Source organism: Pan paniscus, chromosome 6, assembly GCF_029289425.2.
Source record: "Pan paniscus chromosome 6, NHGRI_mPanPan1-v2.0_pri, whole genome shotgun sequence".
Taxonomy (NCBI): Eukaryota; Metazoa; Chordata; class Mammalia; order Primates; family Hominidae; genus Pan; species Pan paniscus.
Window position 1 is genome coordinate 11253736 of NC_073255.2, and position 25850 is coordinate 11279585.

The window sequence follows — 25850 nt, forward strand, 5'->3', positions numbered from 1 at the left end:
AGGGTCTGACTCTGCTGCCCAGTGGTGCGATGATAACTCACTGCAGCCTGAACTTCATGTGCTCCAGCGACCCTCCCACCTCAGCCTCCCGAGTAGCTGGACTATAGGCGCTCGCCACCAAGCCCAGTTAATTTTTTTTTTTTTTAGTAGAGTCAGGATCCAGGCTGGTCTTGTATTTTTATTTTAGTAGAGACTATGTCGCCCAGGCTGGTCTTGAACTCCTGGGCTCAAGTGTCCTCCTGCCTTGGCCTCCCTAAGTGCTGGGATTACAAGCGTGCGCCACCACACCTGGCACCTGCTTCACGTCAGGCCCTGTGCAAGGTGCCAGGAGCACAGCCATGCACGATGGACGTGGCTGCTGATTTTGCAATCTCAGATCCCAGGAGAGACTCACACATCAGTGCACAGCGTCATCCCATCTTTGAGTCTCTACTGGGCCTGCCTTGTCTGAGGATTAACGGCCACCTTCTTTGTCTGTGTTTTTAGGGTATTTCTCAAGCTGCCAGATACGTTTACCGACGACTCATCAACGACGGGATTTTGAGCCAAGCCTTCAGCGTTGCTCCTGTGAGATCTTAGTTAACGTTTCTTTCCTTGTCCTCTTTGGAGCTGTTGTTTTTACCCTTCACCTCATTCTGCTGTCTGTCCTCTAGGAGTACCGGCTGGTCATAGTGGGCCACAGCCTCGGGGGCGGGGCGGCCGCCCTGCTGGCCACCATGCTCAGAGCCGCCTACCCGCAGGTCAGGTGCTACGCCTTCTCCCCACCCCGGGGGCTGTGGAGGTGAGCCTTTGTTTTCCTGCTCTAACAGCTTGCTACTTACAAGTCATGTGGTCAAGACTCATCTTTTTTTTCTTTTATTTTCCTGAGATGGAGTCTCGCTCTGTCGCCCAGGCTGGAGTGCAGTGGCGTGATCTCGGCTCACTGCAAGCTCCACCTCCCAGGTTCAAGCGGTTCTTCTGCCTCAGCCTCCCGAGTTGCTGGGACTACAGGCGCCCGCCAGCATGCCGGCTAATTTTTGTATTTTTAGTAGTGGTGGGGTTTCACCATGTTGGCCAGGCTGGTCTTGATCTCCTGACCTCAAGTGATCTGCCCGCCTCGGCCTCCCAAAGTGCAGGGATTACAGGCGTGAGCCACCGCACGCAGCTGAGGTTTGTGTTTTGAAGCGCTGTTTCACAGAAGAAAGTCTGTCTAGCCTTTCTTAGACCTATGTGACCATACCTGTAATTTCCTAAATGATTTAATTCTAAGAGTCTTTTTTCAAACAGACTTTATTTTTTAGAGCAGTTTTAGGCTGACAGCAAAACTGAGCAGCAGGTTGTAGGGATCTCTCATACCCTCCCTCCCCACAAGCAAGCACACCCTCCCCCATTCTCACAGCCCTGGCAGAGGGGTCTGGTTGCTGACATCCATGCGCCTGGTAGGCACATCGCCCAGAGCCTGTAGTATGCTGAGCACTCCCTCCTCCCTCTCAGGGGGCATATGCCCTGGGTGGGGACACATGCATAATGCACATGTTTAAAGACATTTTTATGAGTTTGAAAATTACTTTTTTTTTTTTTTTGAGACGGAGTCTTGCTCTGTGGCCCAGGCTGGAGTGCAGTGGTGTGATCTCGGCTCACTGCAACCTCCGTCTCCCAGCTTCAAGCGATTCTCCTGCCTCAGCCTCCCGAGTAGCTGGGACTACAGGCGCCCGCCACCACACCCGGCTAATTTTTTGTATTTTTTTAGTAGAGACGTGTTTCACCGTGTTAGCCAGGATGGTCTCGATCTCCTGTCTTCTGACCTCATGATCCGCCCACCTTGGCCTCCCAAAGTGGTGGGATTACAGGCATGAGCCACCACGCCTGGCTGAAAAGTTTATATTTTTTTTTTGCTGATTCAGCATACTGACTGTTCTGTGTAACCTTTTGCCATGATTATAAAGGAAAATTATACCACTTTATTTCATTAAAATGAAATAAAGGCCAGGCGTGGTGGCTCATGCCTGTAATCCCGGCCCTTTGGGATGATTAAAAAGTAAGTACGTAAAGAACAAAAAGAGCTTTTCTTCGCATACTTGGTTTCTTTGACGTATAGTTCACACAGGAAAAAACAGGAGAATGTATAAGTGCTTAAATCTTTCCCTCAATATAGAAGTGTTCAGAATAATGAATTGTTGCCTAGCAGTCTACAGAGGCAGACATTAATTTTTTAAAACTTAAATTTCAGTCGTCTGTTTTCTTGCTGTCTTTTTTTTTTTTTTTTATTGACACAGAGTGTCACTCAGTCTCCCCAGCATGAGTGCAGCGGCACAGTCATGGCTTGCTGTAGTCTCTGCCTCCTGTGCTCAGGTGATCTTCCTGCCTCAGCCTCCCAAGTAGCTCGGACCACAGGCGCACACCACCACATCCAGCTAATTTTTGTAAGGAACCAGGGTCTTGCTATGTTGCCCAGGCTGGTCTTGAACTCCTGGGCTCAAGTGATCCTCCTGCCTCAGCCTCCCAAAGTGCTAGGATTAAAGGTGTTGAGCACTGTGCCTGGCCTCATTTTCTTGCTTTCTCAAGAATATTCTCAAGTTTTGGGCTTGAAATGAGCAAGTCTTTTTTTTTTCCATCGTCCATATCTGGAATCAACCGTTTCTCCAAGGAATATTGGTTCCTTTTAGCAGGAAATGGTATTTCTGAACTGAAATCGGGGCACTGGTAGTTCTCATCACCACAGGGCTGGTCATAATTTCCAGGCCTTTTCATTGGAAAGAGGTAGGAAAGGCTTTTGTTACACCAAAGAGAAAATGTAACTGTAGTGTATAGTGATACTTAAAGATCAGGAGGCTGGGCATGTTGGGTCACATCTGTAACCCCAGCACTTTGGGAGGCTGAGGCAGGAGGATCACTTGAGCCCAGGAGATCGAGACCAGCCTGGGCAACATAGACCCCGTTCCTTACAAAAATTAGCTGGACGTGGTGACATGTGCCTGTGGTCCCAGCTACCCGGGAGGCTGAGGCAGTAGGATTGCCTGAACCCAGGATGAAGAGGTTGCAGTGAGCCGAGATCGTGCCACTGCACTCCAGTCTGGGTGACAGAGCTACACTCCATCTCAAAAAAAAAAAAAAAAAAAATTGGCCGGGTGTGGTGGCTCACACCTGTAATCCCAGCACTTTGGGAGGCCAAGGCCGGCGGATCATGAGGTCAGGAGATCAAGACCATCCTGGCTAACACGGTGAAACCCTATCTCTACTAAAAATACAAAAAATTAGCTGGGCGTGGTGGTGGGCGCCTGTAGTCCCAGCTGCTTGGGAGGCTGAGGCAGGAGAATGGCGTGAACCTGGGAGATGGAGGTTGCAGTGAGCTGAGATTGTGCCACTGCACTCCAGCCTGGGAGACAGAGCAAGACTCCATCTCAAAAACAGAAAAGTCCTTTCTGTCACCCCAGAGGTAGAATGTGGTGGTTTTGACTGGTGTTTCCATTACGTCCATGGCTGGAAGGAAGCGTGTCTGTGTTCCTCTCCTCCTGTTGATGAAAGGCTGCACCTTCTCCCTGCTCTTCTGTCTCTGGTCGTGGCTGTTCACTTTCACCGCATGTCCTGAGATGACCCCGCAGTGGCACACACAGTCCTCCTCCTTCTCCCAGCTGTGCGGGACGCACGATTATGTGACTCGTTGTTGGGAGCTGAAGGCAGTTCTGTGGATGGGTGTTTGGAGGCTCCAGCCTCTGCCGGTGCAGGTTCTGCTGCAGTGAATCGCCTGTTGCCTCTGCCCCTTCATTTTTGCTGGGGCATCTTTTTTTTTTTTTTTTTTTTTGAGATGGAGTCTTGCTCTGTCGCCCAGGCTGGAGTGCAGTGGCGCGATCTCAGTTCACTGCCAGCTCCGCCTCCCGGGTTCATGCCATTCTCCTACCTCAGCCTCCTGAGTAGCTGGGACTACAGGCGCCCACCACCACGCCTGGCTAATTTTTTGTATTTTTAGTAGAGACGGGGTTTTACCGTGTTAGCCAGGATGGTTTCAATCTCCTGACCTTGTGATCCGCCTGCCTCGGCCTCCCAAAGTGCTGGGATTACAGGCGTAAGCCACTGCACCCGGCCTCCAGTGCATCTTTGATGGAGTCTTCCAAGTGCAGTTTCTGGGTCAAAGGACAGATCCATGTGCTTGGTCCGCCTTGGTGTCCAGTTTGCGGTTTTAGCTGCGGGGCGTCTCTGTTGAACACATATTGTGGCTTTAGTAGGATCTGGCCAGTGAGTTGCCATAACTGACGTTTCCCCCACCCTCCCTTTAGAGAAGAGAGAACAGAGCTGAGGCCTGGGAACCTAACCCCTCTCAGTGTTACTGATTTCTTTCATGGAAGCCCTTGTGGGCAGTGTCATCGTAAAGCTAACATCCTCTCTCTGTTTGGAATTTCAGCAAAGCTCTGCATGAATATTCTCAGAGCTTCATCGTGTCACTCGTCCTGGGGAAGGATGTGATTCCCAGGTAAGCCCACCTGGTGCTGTGCCCGGGGCTGGGGGGTTGGGAGTGCCAGGTCCCAGCCTCACTGTGCCTCTTTGCTAAACAGGCTCAGTGTGACCAACTTGGAAGATCTGAAGAGAAGAATCTTGCGAGTGGTCGCGCACTGCAATAAACCCAAGGTAAGCGGGTGCCTTGTTGAGAGGGTCAGCAGGACACGGGGCCTGTCCCTGAGATCCTGTGGAGAGCCGGGAGGAATTGCACCCTCAGTGCAGGGCACTCTATGCTGTTGCTGGAAGTTCTCCTTCCACCATCTGATCAGATTCTGGGCTAGGACTCTGTGATGTCTAAGAAAGCAAATGGCTGCAGCAAGTGGGGGAAATGTCACAGGGAGGAAACAGGATCTGGGCTGGGCGCAGTGCTGTATGCCTGGAATCCCAGCACCTCAGGAGGCCAAGGCAGGAGGATCCCTTGAGGCCAACCTGGGCAACACAACAAGACCCTGTCTCTATTCTAAAAAAAAAAAAAAAAAGAAAATACTCTGGAGGAACTGTTTGATTTTGCTTTCTGACAAACTTCTTAGTCCTGTCTTGTGACTAACAGTTTGTTAATGCCTTTTGGCTTTGTTGTCCGAAAGCTTAGGAAGCAAGGCTGCCAAATAGACCTTAAGAGGTACAGGCACATTTATCTACACTGTGGATATCATGCAGTTATTAAAATGGTGACATGTGTCCACGTCAAGGGTTTTTTAACATGCTGGTAGAAATTTATGTCTGCTGGCCAGGCACGGTGGGTCACGCTTGTAATCCCAGCACTTTGGGAGGCTAAGGCAGGCAGATCACCTGAGTCAGGAGATCGAGACCAGAGTGGTCGACATGGCAAAACCTCGTCTCTAGTAAAAATACAAAAATGAGCCAGGGGTGGTGGTGAGTGCCTGTAATCCCAGCTACTTGGTAGGCTGAGGCAGAAGAATCGCTTGAACCCAGGAGGCCGAGGTTGCATGAGCCAAGATTGCACCACCGCACTCCAGCCTGTGGAATAGAGTGAGGCTCTGTCTCCAAAAAGAAGAAATTTATGTCTGCCGATATAGATATCCATTGAAAAGTTCAAGAGAAAAAAAACTTAAAAATTATTCTTAAGACATATGACTCACGGCAGAGAGTGGGGACAAGGGGATACAGATATATGAATTTTGACAAAAATTTGAAAATACATATGCCAAGGGTGGTTTTGTTTAGTGTCGGTAGAGATGATTTTTACTTGTTTAATCCCTTTGTTTTCTGACCTTTCTCATGGTTTTGTTCCTAATCAGAAAGAAGAAACGCAATTTAAATTTTTCTCCTTACCAGTTACCTCCCCCAGTTTTTTCTTTTTTGAGACAGGGTCTCGCTCTGTCACCCAGGCTGGAGTGCAGTGGCACAGTCTCGGCACATTGCAGCCTCCCAAGTTCAAGTGATCCTCCCACCTCAGCCTTCTGAGTAGCTGGGACTACACTACAGGCATGCGCCAACACACCTGGCTAATTTTTGTATTTTTTGTAGAGACAGGGTCTTATCATGTTGCCCAGGCTGGTCTCAAACTTTGGGGCTGAAGCAATCTGCTTGCCTTGACCTCCCAAAGTGCTGGGATTACAGGTGTGAGCCACTGCTGTGCCCAGCCTAAAATTTTTTTTAGAAATTAGTATCTAGGGCGGGCCCGGTGGCTCATGCCTGTAATCCCAGCACTTTGGGAGGCTGAGGTGGGCGGATCACCTGATGTCGGGAGTTCGAGACCAGCCTGACTAACATGGAGAAACCCCGTCTCTACTAAAAATACAAGAAATTAGGCCGGGCGCGGTGGCTCACGCCTGTAATCCCAGCACTTTGGGAGGCCAAGGCGGGTGGATCACGAGGTCAGGAGATCAAGACCACGGTGAAACCCCGTCTCTATTAAAAATACAAAAAATTAGCCGGGTGCGGTGGCGGGTGCCTGTAGTCCCAGCTACTCTGGTGGCTGAGGCAGGAGAATGGCGTGAACCCGGGAGGCGGAGCTTGCAGTGAGCCAAGATCGCGCCACTGCACTCCAGCCTGGGCAACAGAGTGAGACTCCGTCTCAAAAAAAAAAAAAAAAAAAAAATACAAAAAATTAGCGGGGTATGGTGGCAGGAGCCTGTAAGCCGAGCTACTCAGTACGCTGAGGTAGGAGAATCGCTTGAATTCGGGAGGCAGATTGTGGAGCCAAGATCACGCCATTGCGCTCCAGCCCATAGAAATTAATATCTAATGCCTTTCAGGGAAGGAAGGGTAAAGCTGATTTCCAGAATTGCCGGAAAATAATTAAGGGAAATATCCCTCACAGTCTATATGGCTTAGTTTTTAATATTGCTCCACGTGTGATGGTTTTACTGCCCAAGAGAGAGCCCACACTTCGTGATCTGTGACTAGGCATAGAGCCTTGTCCTGAGCCGAAGTGGCTGCCACCCAGCACAGCTCGCCGGTGCATCTTTGCTGGAGTCTTCCAAGCGGGGTTTCTGGGTCAAAGGGCAGATTCCTGTGCCTGGTCCGCCTTGGTGTTTCGGGAGGTCTCGGGTGACAGAGGGTGAGTGACAGCATTCTACTGATTGGGTCTCGCCCTCAGTACAAGATCTTGCTGCACGGTTTGTGGTACGAACTGTTTGGAGGAAACCCCAACAACTTTCCCACGGAGCTGGACGGGGGCGACCAGGAAGTCCTGACACAGCCTCTTCTGGGGGAGCAGAGCCTACTGACGCGCTGGTCCCCGGCCTACAGCTTCTCCAGCGACTCCCCACTGGACTCTTCTCCCAAGTACCCCCCTCTCTACCCTCCCGGCAGGATCATCCACCTGCAGGAGGAGGGCGCCTCGGGGCGGTGAGTGCGGCGTGGTGGGTGTGGTGGGCAGGCAGGAGCAGCGCGGGGTCAGCCCTGGGGCCGCGTGGGAGCTGTCTCTCCTTTTCTGCTTCAGGTTTGGCTGCTGCTCTGCTGCTCACTATAGCGCCAAGTGGTCACACGAAGCGGAATTCAGCAAAATACTCATAGGTCCGAAGATGCTCACAGACCACATGCCAGACATCCTGATGCGGGCCTTGGACAGCGTGGTCTCCGACAGAGCGGCCTGCGTCTCCTGTCCAGCACAAGGGGTCTCCGGTGTGGACGTGGCCTGACCAGGGCCACTGGAAGCTGTCCCAGGAACGATGGACTCACGCTTTTGTCCTTAAACTGACTTACCATCCGAGGAGTTCCCATGACGCCAAAACAGCGAATGTCCATCAACAGGAATCGGATGGGAACAGAATTCCATGGTCTCAATGACTAAGTTTATGGGAAGTCATTGTGGCCATAATCGTAGCAGAAGCAGCGAGCACGCTCAGGTGATAGGACAACTCCTGAGACCCAGCGACCGTGGAGACAGCCTCGGGAAGCCCTGGCCCGCGGATGGATCCCTTGGCTGTCTGAGGACTGCTCCAGAAGTGGGGAATCCAGGACCCACCCAGAAGACCGTGAACAGTTCCTTAGCCTCCCACCCCCAAGGCAGCCCTTTTCATCCAACTCGGTTTACAGGCGTGGTTTGTTTTTCAAACTGGGCTTTCTGGATGTACAAATGGAACTGTGGTGAGGGTGCGGGCTGGGGTTTTCTCCTGGGCGTCACCAAGGGCAGCCCTGGGCGCTGGCTGGGGATGAAGACGAAACCCGATTGGGGAAGTGAGTGGAGCCCCCGGCCTCGCCGAGCCACAGCCCCCCAACTACCTATTCCCACTGCCCAGTTGTTTGTCCACCTCAAGAGTTGCTGATTGAATTCTTGCTACTCTTCTGGCTCTCGGGTCGGCCAGTGGATTCAGGAGTTGAAACAATAAAGCGCGCGTCACGATAGTGCTTGTGTGTACAGCCGCGTGCTCTCTTATTGGGGATTTCCAGGTAGCGCTACTATACTGGGTGGTTGTAGAGCAATGATGTTTCCACGTTTTTTTTTAAACCCTGGGGTTCTGGCTACAGATGGAAGATTGCACAAGCACTGATTTCACCCCCTCTCCCACCGGAAGCCCAACAGAATGACAGGAGGGAGATTTCTCCAAAAAAGCAGAGACCCACAGGATGGGAAAAGACACTCCAACAGTCAGAGGACGCACAGTACAGAACCTTAAGGGGGAAGGAAAGACATGAACTGACCCCAGCTTACAAGACCCTGGGCAGCTGTGAAGTGGGAGTGATGCAGACACGCCCAGCTAAAGAGCAGGTTTGCTGGAAAGCGGCAAGAAACCTGGCCTGTCCTTTGCTCTGAGGTGGAAGGTGGGGCCTGGGCACAAGCAGTTGAGGGAAGGAGACTGTGCCCCTCCTGGCTCCCAAGTCTTCAAGGAGAAGATTCTCCCGGGAAATCTGACCTCAGAAGACACCTCCTTGGGGCCTCTCTGCTGTCACAGCCATGCCACCTTAGAGCTTTGTAAAGCCTGCAAAGGGCTCTTTAAAAACTTCAAGCCAGGCGCAGTGGCTCACACCTGTAATCCCAGCACTTTGGGAGGCTGAGGCAGGCGGACACTTGAGCCCAGGAGTTCACAGCTGCAGTGAGCTGCGGTCATGCCACTGCACTCCAGCCTGGGTGACAGAGTAAGACCCTGTCTCACAGAAATAAGTCCAACTTTAATTGAAATGCTGTAGCAGGCTGAGTGCCGTGGCTCTTGCCTGTAATCCCAGCACTTTGGGGAGGACAAAGTGGGCAGATCACCTGAGGTCAGGAGTTTGAGACCAGCCTGGCCAACATGGTGAAACCTGTCTCTACTAAAAATACAAAAATTAGCCAGGTGTGGTGGTGTGCACCTATAGCAGCTCCAGCTATTCAGGAGACTGAGGCAGGAGAATCGCTTGAACCTGGGAGGCGGAGGTTGCAGTGAGCTGAGATCATGCCACTGCACTCCAGCCTGGGCAACAGAGCGAGACTCCGCCTCAAAAAAAAAAAAAATAAATAAATAAATAAATAAATAGCCAGGCGTGGTGGCAGGTACCTGTAATCCCAGCTACTCGGGAGGTGAGGCAGGAGAATGGCTTGAGCCCAGGAGGCGGAGGCTGCAGTGAGCCGAGATCGTGCCACTGCATTCCAGCTTGGGCGACAGAGCAAGACTGTCTCAAAAAAAAAAAAAAAAAAAAAAAAAAGCAGTAGCAGCGTCCAACTGCTACAAGCTTTGTTTCTAAACTCAATTCCTGCACTCACCTAGTGTCAGAAAGGTACAAGATGGACTCGCTACATGGTGTGACCCTCCTAGGGAACTGCTTCCAACTTCAACTTTTAAGCATGAGCCAAGGACTCCTGACACCAGAGGAACAAGACACCACAAGAAACATGATGTGGACAGAAGCTCCTAATGACCCATGCCATGGCTTGGGACTCAAGAGAAAGCGCTGTGACTCAGAACTGACCCTGAAGGCTCATAGTGAGGAGAGTGGAAAAGAGCTCCTGAAGATGAAAAGCATCAGACAAAATCAAAAGCTCAAAGATAACAAACCAGGAAAAGAAAAAGGTTACGAGGACACTCCAGGTCTGACATCTGAGTTTGAAAGTCACGAGTTTCCAAGATGGAAAGAGGCCACCAAGCGCACAGCACGGTGGATAAAACAAACCCTAGGATGTGGAAGAGAAAAGGACAATCTCACAAGATTTAAGAAAAAAATACATCCCAACAGAAATGGCTAAGAAAAATCATGGAAGAACTGCCTTCAGAATTCTGAAGGGACTAGGTGCAGTGGCTCAGGCCTGTAATCATTCCATTTTGGGAGGCCAAAGTGGGAGGACTGCTTGAGCTCAAGACAAGTGTGGGCAACACAGCAAGACCCCATCTCTACAAAAAAAAAAAAAAAATTTTTTTTTTGAGATGGGAGTCTCACTATTGCCACCCAGGCTGGAGCACAGTGGCACGATTTTGGCTCACTGCAACCTCGTCTCCCAGGTTCAAGCAATTCTCCTGCCTCAGGCTCCTAAGTAGCTGGGATTACAGGCATGTACCACCACGCCTGGCTGATTCTTGTATTTTTAGTAGAGATGGTCTCACCATGTTGGCCAGGCTGGTCTCGAACCCCTGACCTCAAATGATCTGTCCACCTTGGCCTCCCAAAGTGCTGGGATTACAGGCATGAGCCACTGTGCCTGGCCAAAAATAAATTTTTTTTAACCGAAGGGAGGCTGGGTGCAGTGGGCCAAACCTGTAGTCCCAGCTACTTGAGAGCCTGCAGTGGGAGGATCACTTGAGCCCAGGAGTTTGAGTCTCAGCCTGGTCAACATAGCAAGAGCCTGTCTCAAAAGAAGAAATCTGCAGCCTAAGCAACATAGTCAGATCCCATCTCTACAAAACAAAATTAGCTGGGCATGGTGGTGCACACCTGTAGTCCTTATTACTCAGGATGCTGAGCAGGACTGCTTGAGCCCAGGTTGTTGAGGCCACAGTAAGCTGAGATCATGCTACTGCACTCCAGCATGGGTAACAAAGTGAGACCCTGTCTTGAAAATATAACTTAAAAGGGATGTTCACACCAACCTAGAATTTTAGGCCCAGCCAGAAGTAATGTACAACAGTTGTTTTCAAAGATGCAGGGGCTCAAAAATAAGAGTGATGCCTTACTTAACGATGGGTATACATTCTGAGAAACACGCGGGTGATTTCATTGTTAATGTCAGCCTACTACACACCTAGGTCGAAGGTAGGGCCTGTTCATTGCTCCCAGGCTACTCACCTGCATAGCCCGTTACTATACTGAATGCAGTAGGAGTTGTAACAGTGGTATTTGCGTATCTGTACACAGAAAAGGTACAGTAAAAATAAGGTGCAGTCACACACTATCATATATGCAATACACTGTTGACTAAAATGTCATTACATAGTGCATGACTATACGTACTTCCAACTCTCTCAAGGGATTTCTTGGAGAAACCATTCAGGATGAAGTAAATCAAAAAAGGGAATCTGGATGCAGGAAATGAAGACCAGCACCTAAGAGAGGTGCAGATCAGATGACTCCAGGAAAATGGGTATTGGCAAAAATAACACATCTGAATATCTTGAGAGGTTTAGACAATAGATGAAAGTTCACAGCTGAGGCCGCGCACAGTGGCTTATACCTGTAATCCCAGCACTTTGGGAGGCTGAGGTGGAATGGTGGCTTCAGGCCAGGAGTTCAAGACCAGCCTAGGCAACACAGGGAGACCCCCCCCCCAACTCTACTAAACATTTAAAAAATTAGCCGGGCATGGTTGCACACACCTGTGGTCCCAGCTACTCAGGAGGCTAGGGCAGGAGGATCACTTGAGTCTAGGAGCTGTGATGGCACCACTGCACTCCAACCTGGGTGACAGAGCAAGACCCTTCCTTTAAAAAAAAAAAAGTTCACAATTGAATTCAGTACATAGGAAAGTAAGCAAAGTACTAATTATCCCAAAGAAAACCAGAAGTTCTGCAGGAAACAGTTTTCTTGCTACATGGCAAGGCCAGTGAGTAGTTTATGTAGTAGTGATCATGCCGGCACTAAACTGAGTCCACCAAAACCATCAGATTGAGGGGATGAGAAAGGTTTTGGGTGGAGAGGGCTACAAGCAGGAAAGCAAGCCTCTCATCGTCCATGCTGGGAATGTCGATGAGAATGGCTGAACTCAGAAGTTACACTGGAACAAAAAGCCTAATTTAGACACAGCAGGTAAAATACCAAAAATCAGGTAAGCAAACAAAGTATTCCTTCTGGAGAGGCTACGAAGGGGGAAGACTTTTTCTTTAAAAACCACTAAAACTTTTACTTTTAAAAACTGCATATTGACAGGTATGGTGGCTCACACCTGGAGTCCCAGCACTTTGGGAGGTCGAGGCTGGTGGATTGCTTGAGCTCAGGAGTTCAAGACCAGCCTGGCCAACATGGCAAAACCCTACAAAAAATACAAAATTAGCTGGGTGTGGTGGCGCGCACCTGTGGTCCCAGCTACTCCAGAGGCTGAAGTGGGAGGATGGCTTGAGTGCAGGAGGCATAGGTTGCAGCGAGCCAAGATCACGCCACTGCACTCCAGCCTGTGAGACAGAGCCAGATCTTATCTCAAAAAACAAAATCTGCATTATTTATATCTGTTTTTAAAAAAAATACTCAGCTGGAGGCGGTGGCTCACGCTTTTAATCCCAGCACTCTGGGAGGCCGAGCAGATCACCTAAGGTTGGGAGTTCAAGACCAGCCTGGCCATGGTGAAACTATGGTGAAAAAATACAAAAAATTAGCCAGGCGTCAGGGGAGGCACCTGTAATCCCAGCTACTCGGGAGTCTGAGGCAGGAGAATCACTTGAACCCGAGAGGCAGAGGTTGCAGTGAGCCGAGATCACACCACTGCACTCCAGCCTGGGCAACAAGAGCAAAACTCCATCTTAAAAAAAAAAAAAAAAATCTTCAAAGCAATAAAAAGGAATATTAAGAAAATGAATTCTAACATGAACCTTTATGTAGTACAAGTTCAGGCTCTTGCATTTTTTTTTTTTTTTGGGGGTAGGTCTCTTTCTTGTCCAGGCTGGTCTAGAACTCCTGGGCTTAAAGCGCTCCTCCTGCCTCAGCCTCCCAAAGCGTTGGGCTTAGAGGCGTAAGCCACGCACTCAGCCTCTGGAAAGGATCTTAAGGGCATGTGGTTCACCAACCTCTACTCTTCCAGGGCCAGTCTAGGGTCCCAACATCTCCATCTTCAGCCCCTAGCTCTGGGCCAGGATGTGCACACACACCCCGATGCGCGCTTCTCCATCAGAGCTTCGCCACTGTTCGACAGGTCCAAACATGAATGTCACCTCCACTCCTGCCGTATTTGGGCTCACCCAGTTCTCCCCTGGAGGTGGCACTCCCTGTCCCTCCTGTGTGGAGACACGCATTGAAAATGACTGTCTCCAACAACCCAGGACTTTAAAGCAAGGCAAACAAACACACACCAGGAACTTGTTCATCAAGTCTCAAAAACACCAGTATTACCAGTCGTATGATTCAAGGATTTATTAAGTCATACATGCAAAACATAATGCTAATTGCATTAGCAAAAGATCAATGTAAAAACACTCCACAATTCTGCAACTGTCAATTTAAAAAATTCTGTTGTAGTGGTTGAAAGGTCCCACGCTGTATTCTTGCCAGTGAGTTAAGTTGTACAGAACATCGTCAGCACTAGCACAGTTTACAGAACCTCACAGACCCAAAGGAACATCATTAGGCAAAGCGACTACAGGAGGCGTGTGTCCGCGTGGGCGAGGTGAAGAGGGTCAGTATTGGTCAAGTGACAGTGTCGGTAATCTGGCAAGACAGTGATGTTAAGAAGGTTCATAGTTTAAGAATTATCTAAAATATTTTAAAAACTATAAAGCTGCAACACATGATTTTTACACCTAGTTACTAGAAAACTAAGGAGAGCACTTATTAGCTTTGAATAAAGTAACATGGAAAGCACTTTTACTAATCGACAAAAAAACCTTCTAATGCATTATCAGAAAGATTTTATAATACAAGGAGGCATATTGCTCAGTCAGAAGGGGTTCTATAAGAAAAGCACTTACTAAGTTAGCGACTAACAGAACAACCAGTTTAAAGATGAATTAAATGCCCAATTTGGGGAGGCATGGCAGGTGTAAGAGAAAGGAAAAGCTTAAGAAAACATTTCCTGATAATACCAACCTTTCTTTCATCATCTACTGCATTTGACAGAAATTAACCTTTTAGAGTTTTTACCCATGACACTTTCATTCCTTGTACAATGTAGTGTAAATCTCCACTTCGTATTTTGTCAAAATACTGTCTTTGTCCTTTGATCACACACACCCCACCCGGCACACCCACAGCTAAACAGAATTCTTCATTAGAGGAAATAGCAGTTCTGTTCAAAATCTCCGCAAAAGCTGGTCAGAAAACTCACTATGAAATCACAAAGACTGATCCAAAGAGCTGAGCTGCTACACTCACTCCATTACAGTACAATGTTATGTCGGGAACACGGGCTGCTAAATCACTGGTGAGTTCAATGGCAACGCTTCATTCGGGAGGCTGTTCTGCTTTACGCATCTGAGAACTACTGAGCAAGTGTCTGCACCTCCTAACTGCAGAAGCTACCGTCTTCTCAAAGACGAAGGTCTTTGCACAGTTCAGTGCTCGGTGTTCTCAGCACAACAATGCAGTGTAGTTCAGAAGGTATTTTGGCAACTCTTAATCTGAACAAGAATGGGGGGGGCGCTTTTGAAAAATAAGGCTTTAAGAAGGCTTGTCATTTTAGGGCTAAATTTTAATAGAATGTGAGTCTGAACTCTTACATTTAGAACAAACAAAACCTTAAAATTACTGATTGGTTCAAAAAATGGTTTTATGGAAAAATTAATCTGTAACAAAAAGTTGGCATTGAGTGCGAAGGCTCCACCGTTTTTTTTTTGTTTGTTTTTTGTTTTTTGAGCAAAGCGTACAAAGGTTCCAAGGGACAGGACCAAGAACGAGGGGCTGAGACATTTACAACAGCAGGCATTTTCTCTTCCTCTTCTTCACGGGAGGTGGGCAGAGGACTGCTCGGATCGCTTCGTCAAACACTGTCTTGAGGCCTCGCTGTGTGAGCGCCGAGCACTCCAGATATTTTACAGCACCTACAGGAAACACGACCACACGGCAATGTACACTCGACCCCACTCTCTTCTGATCACACCACCAGCAGGAGGCAGCTCCTGGGGCCCGGGCACCTTCTGCCGGCTCCCAGCCCTGCTTCCACCTTCCAACGCTGACGTTAAGACCCAGAGGGCCTTGCCAGCTGGTTCCCCAAGAGTACACCAGGCCCTGAGTGGGAGACACACACCCTCCTTTCCCAGACTGGACTTCAGTCTCTGTCACTACAATAAAAGAGGTACAAGGCGGAGGAAAAACGCAGGATTCCATACCAATCTCCTTAGCCATGGCTAGACCCTGCGGATAGGTGATGGGAGTCAGCTTCTTCTCCTTCAGTTTCTCGATCGTGTCTTTATCATCCCTAAGATCAAGTTTAGTTCCCACTAGGATGATGGGAGTGTTGGGACAGTGGTGCCGCACCTCAGGATACCACTAGATGTGAAGAAGGAACAGAGGTTGTGACACGCTCCTTTACAGATGTCCTTCACCTAAATCACACCCAGCCGGCGGCACTCATGCCAGACACCTAACCTCAGGCAAGGCCTCCCCACCGAGGCTTCACATGGTTCCCACCTTCAATTCAAGCCTTGAGTCATAAGGAACATCTCAGGTGTTCCATTAGCAAGCTAGGACTCCCGGATTATGGCTGGACAGAACCACGACCGGACAGAACGGACTCTACAACCGCAGGGGAAGGGGGGAAGGGAAGAGAAACAAAAGGAAGGGAGTTCCTCCCAAAGCAAATAGATCACTTTGTTTTTGGTAAAACAATTTCTTAGGGTCATCTGAGAAAATTCATCATCTGTTCAGAAATGAGAATAAACTACCTAGCCCAAGGTCTCAGGTCTGCCGCTATTATCTCCACTGAAAATGCCCCTACTAAAGGGCCTCACTTGTCATTTTCACTAAGAACTTTGTGAAAGAGACTGGAGTAGAAAGAAATGGTCGTTATTTTTATTAGACCAATTCTGAGTGCCTCATTATTTTAATGAGACCCAGGAAACTTCTGAACCAGAACCTGAAGCTTTAAAAATCCACGTATTAGGCCGGGCATAGTGGCTCACACCTGAAATCCCAGCACTCTGGGAGTCTGCGGCGGGTGGATCACTTGAGGCCAGGGGTTCGAGACCAGCCTGGCAAACATGGTGAAACCCCATCTCTACTAAAAGTACAAAAATTAGCCAGGTGTGTTGGCGGGCACCTGTAATCCCAGCTACTAAGAAGGCTGAGGCAGGAGAATTGCTTGAACCGGGAGGGGGAGGTTGCAGTGACCCAAGATTGTACCACTGCACTCCAGCTTGGATGACAGTGCAAGATTCTGTCTCAGCCGGGCACGATGGCCCACGCCTGTAATCCCAGCACTTTGGGAGGCCGAGACGCACAGATCACCTGAGGTCGGGAGTTCGAGACCAGCCTGACTGACGTGGAGAAACCACATTTCTACTAAAAATACAAAATTAGCCGGGCGTGGTGGTGCATGCCTGTAATCCCAGCTACTTGGGAGGCTGAGGCATGAGAATCACTTGAACCCAGGAGGCGGAAGTTGCAGTGAGCCAAGATTGCGTCACTGCACTCCAGCCTGGGCAACAAGAGTGAAACTCCATCTCAAAAAAAAAAAAAACAAAAACAAAAACAAAAAAAGACTCTGTCAAAAATAAATAAATAAAATAAACTGCTGATGGGCCAGATACAGTGGCTCACAGCTATAATCCCACCACTTTGGGAGGCTGAAGCTGAAAGATCACTTCAACCCAGGAGTTTGAGACAAGCCAGGGTCTACAAAACCAGCTATACAAAAATTCTTTTAAGATTAGCCACGCATGGTGGTGCACATTTATGGTCCCAGCAACTCAGGAGGCTGGGGCAGGAGAACTGTTTGAGCCCAGGAGTTCAAGGCTACAGTGAGCTCTGATGTCACCACTACACTCCAGCCTAGACACAACAGAGTGAGACCTCCGTCTCAAAAGAAAAAAAAACCCAATCATGTACCTAAGTAGCAAATTGCTAAAACCAATTTAAATAACTGAAAATTGCTAGGCTAAGTGATATTTTAAAGTATTTATTTCTGAGAGGATCATTCTATAACTTACATACACACTTTAAATCCCCACGTACCTTTGCACGGACGTTTTCAAATGATGCAGGACTCACAAGGGAAAAGCAAATTAAGAACACATCCTACAAAAAGGAGACACAGGGAAACATTTAGACAACGACCTTAGAATGAAGCATGCACTTCGCTTTCTACATGTTGCTGGGAAGGACTTGTCGGACGCAGAGCGTGTCTACCAGTGGTGTGGTCAGACGCTTCCTGATCCACCCTTTCAGTTTGTCAGAGGGCTCCCAAACCAAACCCAGCATGTCAAGCCACCAGTTACTTATGAAAATGGGGAGCATGAAGGGGGAATGATGCTGGAAGCTCTTCAAGGATCAGGAGGATCAGACCAGACCCCCAGGAGGCTTCCTTTCCGCCTAACTATCTAAACAGAAAAATTCAAGTATAAAGGTATGATTCCAATATTTCTGTAAAATCTGGTTTAGAGTACAAACAGTTTTAGATGGTCACTGGTTCCAATTAAACTGCTTCTTCAGGAGCTGCCTGTCGCAGCTCCCAGCACCAAACGGGGGCTCCAATATTTGCTACTTGAGCCCTTCCCTCCACAAGGAAGGAGGACTTAGTGTGTAAGTGGCACCTTCACAGCTGACAACCACCCTCACGCTGCCCTAGAGTCAGCACAGCCAGGGCCTCAGGAGAACTCGCTCCCGGGGCAGCTGTGGCTGACGCAGAGGCGCAAAGGGTGGGTGCAGAGGACAGAGTGGAGGGTGCTTCGGGGCACACGCCAGACATCTGCATGCTTCATCCATTCTGTATTTTGTGTCAAACCAAATTCAAATATTCACCTGTATTTAAAAATGCCCAAGAATTCTAAAATGCTAGATTTCTAAAATATTCTCCTGGAAAAAGGCAATTATGCTACTTTATGAAATGCGCACAATTCCCAAGCTACACTTTCAACCCTCCAGCTGATACCTTGTACCTGAAAGGGAAAGAAACATCCCACACAACAGCTTTTTATAACTGGCATTTGAAGAATGCTGGCGCATGCACAAGCTCGTCCGAGAATCACCGCGGCACCCAGCACACCATCTCAAGCACGGTGGGGTTAGCTCAGCAGCACTGCACAGCCACGCCCAGACAGCCCCACCACACGGGACAGCCAAGCGGAGAAAGAAGGCCCCGGCAACAAGGTTAGTCCTGCTCCGGCTCGGCTCACAGCCAGGTGGGCTTCCAGGAGGAGTCTCCATATCTGCATCTCCAACCAGCCAGGAGAGGGGCCCTCTCACTCTCCCCTCCTTTCACTTAGGAGGGGAAGATCACAGTTCACAAACTGCTTTAATTCAAGCCGGTGGGTAAACTATCACACTCTAATGAAGTTTATTTCATCAAGCAAAACCCCAACCTTGAGTGAATTAAATATAAAACACTCAAGGAGCTTGAGGCTTAATAAAAAATCCTAGGAAAACGAAGTGAAATGAGAGAACAGAGAAAGCTTGAAACTGAAGTGGACTGAAAGTTTTACATACGGCAATCGGCTTGTCTTTGCCCCGGGAGGTTATATCCTTACCGTACGTTTCTCCAACCTAGTAATGCATGAGAACTTGGTTTGAGTTTAGTACAGACTGAAGACAACAAAAATCAATATAACCTCTTATTGATTCTTTATTAGAATTTTGTCTTAACCCTCCGGAGAGATCCAAAAGCATACAATAGATTCTAACATATCTTCGATGACAAATGCCACTGAAACACTCCACGCTACCTGGTCAAAAGCAGGCGTTAAGTTCAACGATGGTGAAGACAGAGGTCAGGCAAATCCTGAGGGGGGGCAACAACGTGCTCCTCCTCCCATGGCAGCACCCACCAGAATCTACAACAGCTGGCACAGCCGGAGATGTTCTGCACTGTCCCTTACCGCAAAGGCAGGCGGGAGCCACGGGCACTTTCAAGTGCTCCATCTGAGTTCTCAGACACAGCCTAGTTGAAGCCACAGCACACAGGAAAAGGACCCGTCTGTAAATGATGCCTACCAGACAAAGGGCTCTCCCAGAACATAGCCGGGCCTCAGGGTTTTAATGCTGCCAGAACATTCCAAGTCTCCTATGCAGAAATGTTCCTATCTCCCACCTAGTTCTGGGAGACTGGTTTGAATGTACAGACTTGCATTATCAAAATCAACACTGTTGCTGACACTAAGACCTCCAATTCTGGGCTACTTTATAGGTCTGGGGGAAGCCATCCCTTAAGGACAAGCGTTTTTGAGACGGAGTCTTGCTCTGTTGCCCAGGCTGGAGTGCAATGGTGAGATCTCAGCTCACTGCAACCTCTGCCTCCTGGGTTCAAGCGCTTCTCCTGCCTTAGCCTCCCAAGTAGCTGGGACTACAGGCACACACCACCACGCCCAGCTAATTTTTTGTATTTTTAGTAGAGACCAGGTTTCACCATGTTGGCCAGACTGGTCTCAAACTCTTGACCTCAGGTGCTCCACCCACCTTGGCTTCCCAACGTGCTGGGATTACAGGCATGAGCCACCACTTCCAGCCATGGACAAATTTTAGAAGGGACACTTCCAGTGTTTATCACAATGCTGTCAATTCATTTCTTTGTTCCAATAAAAACTGACAGACTCGCTCTTCCAACATAGAACCCTGGAACTCTTTTAAGAAAAGCGCTCACGCCTCTAATCCCAACACTTTGGGAGGCCGAGGCAGGTGGATCACGAGGTCAGGAGTTCAAGGCCAACCTGGCCAAGATGGTGAAACCCTGTGTCTACTAAAAATACAAAAAATTAGCCGTGCATGGTGGCAGGCACCTGTAATCCCAGCTACTCGGGAGGCTGAGGCAGAGAACTGCTTGAACCCGGGAGGTAGAGGTTGCAGTGAGGCGAGACTGTGACACTGCACTCCAGTCTGGGTGACAGAGCGAGACTCTGTCTCAAAATGAGAAAATTATTTTAATTTCATCTCACTCAAGCTTTTCTTTTTTTCTTTTTCTTTTTTTTTTTTTGAGAGAGTCTTGCTCTGTCACCCAGGCTGGAGTGCAGTGGCGCGATCTGGGCTCACTGCTAGCTCCACCTCCCGGGTTCACGCCATTCTCCTGCCTCAGCATCCCCAGTAGCTGGGGCTACAGGTATCCGCCACTGCGCCCAGCTAATTTTTTTGTATTTTTAGTAGAGACGGGGTTTCTTTTCTTTTTTTTTTTTTGTTTTTGTTTTTGAGAGGGAGTCTCGCTCTGTCGCCCAGGCTGGAGTGCAGTGGCGCGATCTTGGCTCACTGCAACCTCCGCCTCCCAGGTTCACACCATTCTCCCTGCCTCAGCCTCCCGAGTAGCTGGGACCACAGGTGCCCGCCACCACGCCCGGCTAATTTTTTGTATTTTTAGTAGAGACGAGGTTTCAACGTGTTAGCCAGGATGGTCTCGATCTCCTGACCTCGTGATCCGCCCACCTCGGCCTCCCAAAGTGCTGGGATTACAGGCGTGAGCCACTGTGCCAGGCCACTCAAGCTTTTCTGACTTAACATTCAAAGAGCACATTAGTTTCCACAGCTATCTGGGTTTCATCTATGGGCTATTTTTGAAGATTTGTCCTCCCAAGGACTTGATATGGTGCCAAATCTTTACCATGGGAGAGGATCATCGAGAACCAGTTACAAAAATGCAGCTTCCAAAGAGCCTCTGATCGTATCTGTGGCATGCTTTCGATTTTTAAGAGCCTCTTTTTTGATGGAGAAGAGACACACACGACAGGAGCGAGCAGTTCCACTTTCCACCCGGCGTTCGTGCTATGCCATCTGCCTGTTCCTTCCTTGTTCCTTCTTCGTCCCCAGCTAAATATAGCTTCCCAAAACCCTGTCTAGTGCTTCTGGTACTCACTTCCTAGCATCCCCTCCTCCCGGCCGTCGCTGTCCTGACGCTTCACATACAGAGGCTGTGCTGGCTGACCCTGGTTGGGAGGCTCTATTTCTTCCCTGTCCTCGTAACACTCAGAGGACCTGAGAGGGCACCACCGGTGTCTCTCCAGGGTCTCTCAGTTTCCTTCCTCACAGGTCACTTGTGTGTTCTGGAGCCTCAGGCTGTCTCCGGTCACCGGCCTATGTTTCCAGTCAACCTGAGCACTGCTTTCCCCTTTCTGACTAACCCAGACTCCCGCGTGCCTGTTACACACGTGGTGCCTTCAACGCCTTTGTTACTCCTGTATCACACACCACTCCCTCCTCGGTGGTAAATGTAGCCAGGGCTGCTCTTCCCACGGCCTCCTGCCCACTGGTGGAACCATCCACAACAGATGGGTCCACTTTCCATGGAGTAAGACAGGGCGGGCATCTGGACAGCTGAGATCTCACTACAAAAAAGTAGTGTTGTTTCTACTTCGTTTTATTCTCTTCCAAATGCTATCCACCTGGATTTTACTTTCAGGTTTGGAATTTTAAAACACACAGACATTCTGGCCAGGCGCAGTGGCTCACGCCTGTAATCCTGTAAAAGGGTCAGGCAGCCCTGACGTATGAGAACCAGCCTGGCACTCGCAGCTTCGCCCTGGTGGAGGTGTTACTATTGAATAGAATCATCTCGCAGAACACTAACATCAGAGAAGGTGACCTGTGTGACTGTGCTGAAATACGACCAAAAGTAAGTAAACTTTAAAAAAAACAACTCATAATTGTTTCTAAGTAGTGACAAATCCAAGATCATCATACAAACCACAAAAATCACCAAATATCCCCTGCTCCCGGCCAGTAAGAGTGAGGGCCGAATTCCCACAGCCCCCAGGTGCGTGTTTCCCTCGCGGCGAAGAGTAACAACTCTAGTTCTGCTGAACCACAGGTGTGTGCCTGGTGCTCTCTGGCTGCACTTGTAACAGCCAACCTCACAAAGGCTGAGGCCTTTTGAAACTCAAAACTGCCAAGCCTAACATCACAGTTTTTCTTTTTATCTACCATCACAGGAGTCTAGCCCACCACTTTAAAACCTTTAGCACTGGCCAGGCGTAGTGGCTCACGCCTGTAATCCCAGCACTTTGGGAGGCAGAGGCAGGCGGATCACCTGAGGTCAGGAGTTGGAGACCAGCCTGACCAAAGTGGAGAAACCCCGTCTCTACTAAAAATACCAAATTTGTAATCCCAGCACTTGGGGAGGCCAAGGCGGGCGGATCACAAGCTCAGGAGATCAAGACCATCCTGGCTTACATGGTGAAACCCCGTCTCTACTAAAAATATAAAAAATTAGTCGGGTGTGGTGGCGGGCGCCTGTAGTCCCAGCTACTCGGGAGGCTGAGGCAGGAGAACGGCGTGAACCCAGGAGGTGAAGCTTGCAGTGAGCCAAGATCGCACCATTGCACTCCAGCCTGGGCGACAGAGCGAGACTCCGTCTCAAAAAAAATAAAATACAAAACAAAATTAGCCAGGCATGGTAGCACATGCCTGTAGTCCCAGCTACTTGAGAGACTAGGGCGGGAAAGTCGCTTGAACCTGGGAAGCGGAGGTTGCAGTGAGCCAAGATCACACCATTGCACTCCAGCCTGGACAACAAGAGCGAAACTCTGTCTCAAAAAACAACAACAACAACAACTTTTAGCCTAGAGAGAAAATGAAACAACTGGCATGACGCACTGGGGTCCTGGCTGACCCCAACATGGAGGCTCAGCATCCCAGCGAACCCGCTGCACAGCCTGAGTCTCAGGACACACACAGGGCTCAGGACTCGCTGTGACACTGACAGGTCACTTAGGCTCCCACTCACACCACCAATGCTGGTACAAGCAGGCAAATAAATACAGGTGATCTACACAAGGGAAGATGCTGGACTTGAGCGTCACTCTGACGAGACTTGATTCTGTGCATAGCAACTGAAGATGAGTATGCAGAACTTAGCAAAGATTTTCAAGAGAAGATAATGTAAGGATTACGTAATTTGGGAAAATAAAAACCTGAAGGGCAATTTCAACTAAGAATGGCGACTACCTGCTCACCATCTTTTGGAGAAGGAAGAAGAAATGAATGGTCTGAACAGACTTAGCCAGACAGAGCTGCCCAATAGAGAGGATGCCAATGTTAAATGACCACAAGAAATGTAACATCTCTTTTTAGGACACCCTAGATAAGAAATCTTCCAACTGGTCCTTCAGGAGAGTGTCTAAGCAGTCTTGGATGAGCTACATCAACAGGTCTGCAGACCACAGAGCCAGCAATCAGGGACCACATTCCATGTAGTACAAAATTTAGAGGTTTCCCCTTTATCAACAAGAGACCCAGGTGCCAGCATGTTACTACCAGATCCAGTTCTTCTTAGGACAGTGTGGCTCAAAGGGATGAGACCTTCCAGACACTGGTATCTGAGCATTTGTGGCCTGCCCCTGAGTTGTCAAGATAATTTCCTTATCTCTGAAGGAGTCCAGACAGGAATGCTTCCACTGCTGGGTGGGTGCTCGCCCCTCTTGCTCCTTAAGCGCCCGGCTCACCCCCTTGCTAGCACAGGGTGTCTTACACAGTTTATGGGACTTTTCTGTGAACTACCTGAGGGCAAGAACCATGTCCCACTCCCTCCTTGCTCCTCAAATATTTTATAGGAAAGCAGTCCACAGTCTCACACAGAGGAAACATGAAGTTTAAGTTCTAGCCCTATGAGGACAACACCTACTTTGATACCAGGCCTCACACTCTACAGCTTTGTTCAAGCTGAGGAGAGTTCTCTTTCCTTATCTGTGTGTTCCTCAGAACACAAAGTGGGACTCCTGCCAAGTCACCCTTGACTTACTGTGAGGCCTTCCTTAGAGAGGCCTCACCCTGCCCGGTACCCCCTGAGTCACAGCAGGGTGGCTCTCGTTTCTCAGAATGACACCACACCCTTCCACATGTGTCCAGTGGGCTGAAGTCTCCTACTCTACCAGCCAGTATGTTTTTAAATCCATTTACAATCTGAATTATTAAACATCCACTGGGTATAGAAGAGTTTCCTAAGATACTGAAGAATTTGAATTGTCTGGGGATTATAGACTGATTTTTAATACAGCAGACTTAACTACTAAGTTATTTCACCCATATTACCCCCTACAACCAAGTACTGGTTGAATCAATCACAGGCTGCCTCACCATCAATCAGGGCTCAAAGCCAGCCTTTCTCTAGGATGTCTTCCTGACCTCAACCCAACCCCAACCCCAATCCCTCCGGCCAACCCAGGTGTGCTGAGCACCACACAACTTCCACTCATTTGGGCACAACGTGGAAAGCAGCACTCTTTAGGCCGACCCACCCGCACACTGAGGAACAGGAGAATTCTGACAGCGGCTGGCCCCACAGTGTGTGCTATGTGCCCAGGACTGTTATGCGTGCGTGACATGTACTCATCTCACCCTACAAGGAAACAGGCAAAGACTGGAGAGAGGATGAAGCCTGCCTGAAGTCACAGAGCTAGGACATGCACACAGGTTATCAACCCAAGGAATCTCAAGCATATTTAACTTTTGCTTCCAAAGACACTTTTAAAAATGAAGAACAAACATGTAACAAGATAAGCAAATGATACACAAGTAAAACCACTGCTTAAAGAAAAGTAACTTTTAACCACAACGTCTTCTAAGTACCCATTTTCACCAGCTACTGCTCTAATTAGCTTTGGTAAATAAATCACTTAGTTGTCTGATACAGAAGCAAAACTAAACTTTTTTTTCTGATTCGACACAGTGGATACATTTTACAAAACCAAAACTTCAATTTACATTGAATAAATTTAGGTTCTATTGTATGGTTCACAAAATCCATACAAATTATGTATTTTGTGGGAAAAAATGTATTAAACCTGTGAGATTAGTTACTAACTTGGTTTAAAGAAACCTGAATCTTAACTGCCTAATTTGATTCTGTGGTACAAAAATGTCACACAGCAAACCTGCCTTCAAACTAATTGGTGTTAAAAACTGGTTTGCAAAAACAAAACAAAAAGTACCTCTTTCATACAGTTATTCTAAAGCTAAATGGAAGACTGTAAAATGCCCAACAATGGAACAGCTGGTAACGCTCAAAACACAAAACCCCTGGGCTTGCATCTAGGGGGATGTTTACATGGAACCAATTCCACCCTGTTTGCTATTTACTCAATACCCAAATGATGGCAATATAAGCACGTCCATAGGTAACAACGCACTAATTAAGCGCTCGAGAATTATATACTCTAAAAGACACATTAAAAATCAGCTGCAATCCTTACTGTTTGCGGATAGGATAGGGGGCGTAATCTGTCATAATCTTCTTGTCCAGCTGTATCCCATAAGCCCAGATTCACCGGTTTTCCATCTACCATAACATTGGCAGAATAATTGTCAAAGCTGTAGAATGGAATGAAAATGGTTAGTCACAGGTGTAGAAGCTAAGTCACTGTCCCAGCCATCCTAGAGCAGGTGTGCCAAGAAAAAGGCTGGGGATGGGCCTGGAGGCTGCCACACCAGCAAATGTCCCTGCAGGCACAAGGAGGAAGGAGGCACGGGCAAAACTTGCGGGAAACAAACCAAACCCAACCCAAAACTTAAGAGAAATGAAAGAAACAAACAACAAGCTATTTAAGTGAAACAAATCACCGTCAGAAATAAAAACATTTTACTTTAAACAAAGTTTAAGACTTTTATCCCCAGAAGAAATAAGGGTACAATTAGCCCCGCTTTCAAATCCTACTTGTTGGGTTTTTCATGTACTTATGTTGCTCATTTTCAGCAAGAGAGCTAGCTGGCCACTAGAGCTACCCTCTGCAGGGTTTCCA

General features: G+C 48.4%; 2 protein-coding genes across 5 annotated transcripts in view; one reads left to right on the forward strand and one right to left on the reverse strand.

The window, feature by feature from the left end:
• Positions 1 to 8286, forward strand: part of DAGLB (diacylglycerol lipase beta) — a 39378-nt gene extending 31092 nt beyond the window's left edge. For all 3 annotated transcript variants that reach the window (XM_034963660.3, XM_034963659.3, XM_034963662.2), the window contains 6 exons: positions 487 to 567; positions 654 to 781; positions 4379 to 4447; positions 4530 to 4602; positions 7037 to 7287; positions 7382 to 8286. In XM_034963660.3, the coding sequence (XP_034819551.1) occupies positions 487 to 567; positions 654 to 781; positions 4379 to 4447; positions 4530 to 4602; positions 7037 to 7287; positions 7382 to 7580 (801 nt within the window). In that variant the 3' untranslated portion in view covers positions 7581 to 8286. The remainder of the gene's footprint in view (positions 1 to 486; positions 568 to 653; positions 782 to 4378; positions 4448 to 4529; positions 4603 to 7036; positions 7288 to 7381) is intronic.
• Positions 8287 to 13389: 5103 nt separating this feature from the next.
• The window catches only part of RAC1 (Rac family small GTPase 1), a 29586-nt gene continuing 17125 nt past the window's right edge, over positions 13390 to 25850 (reverse strand). Inside the window, exons 3-6 of one of the 2 annotated variants that reach the window (XM_034963663.3) lie at positions 25305 to 25422; positions 17158 to 17220; positions 15315 to 15474; positions 13390 to 15026 (exon numbers count right to left, since the gene is read on the reverse strand). In XM_034963663.3, coding sequence (XP_034819554.1) covers positions 14896 to 15026; positions 15315 to 15474; positions 17158 to 17220; positions 25305 to 25422 — 472 coding nt within the window. In that variant the 3' untranslated portion in view covers positions 13390 to 14895. Of the gene's footprint in view, positions 15475 to 17157; positions 17221 to 25304; positions 25423 to 25850 lie in introns of both variants that reach the window. The other variant, XM_063605629.1, reaches the window with a different exon arrangement.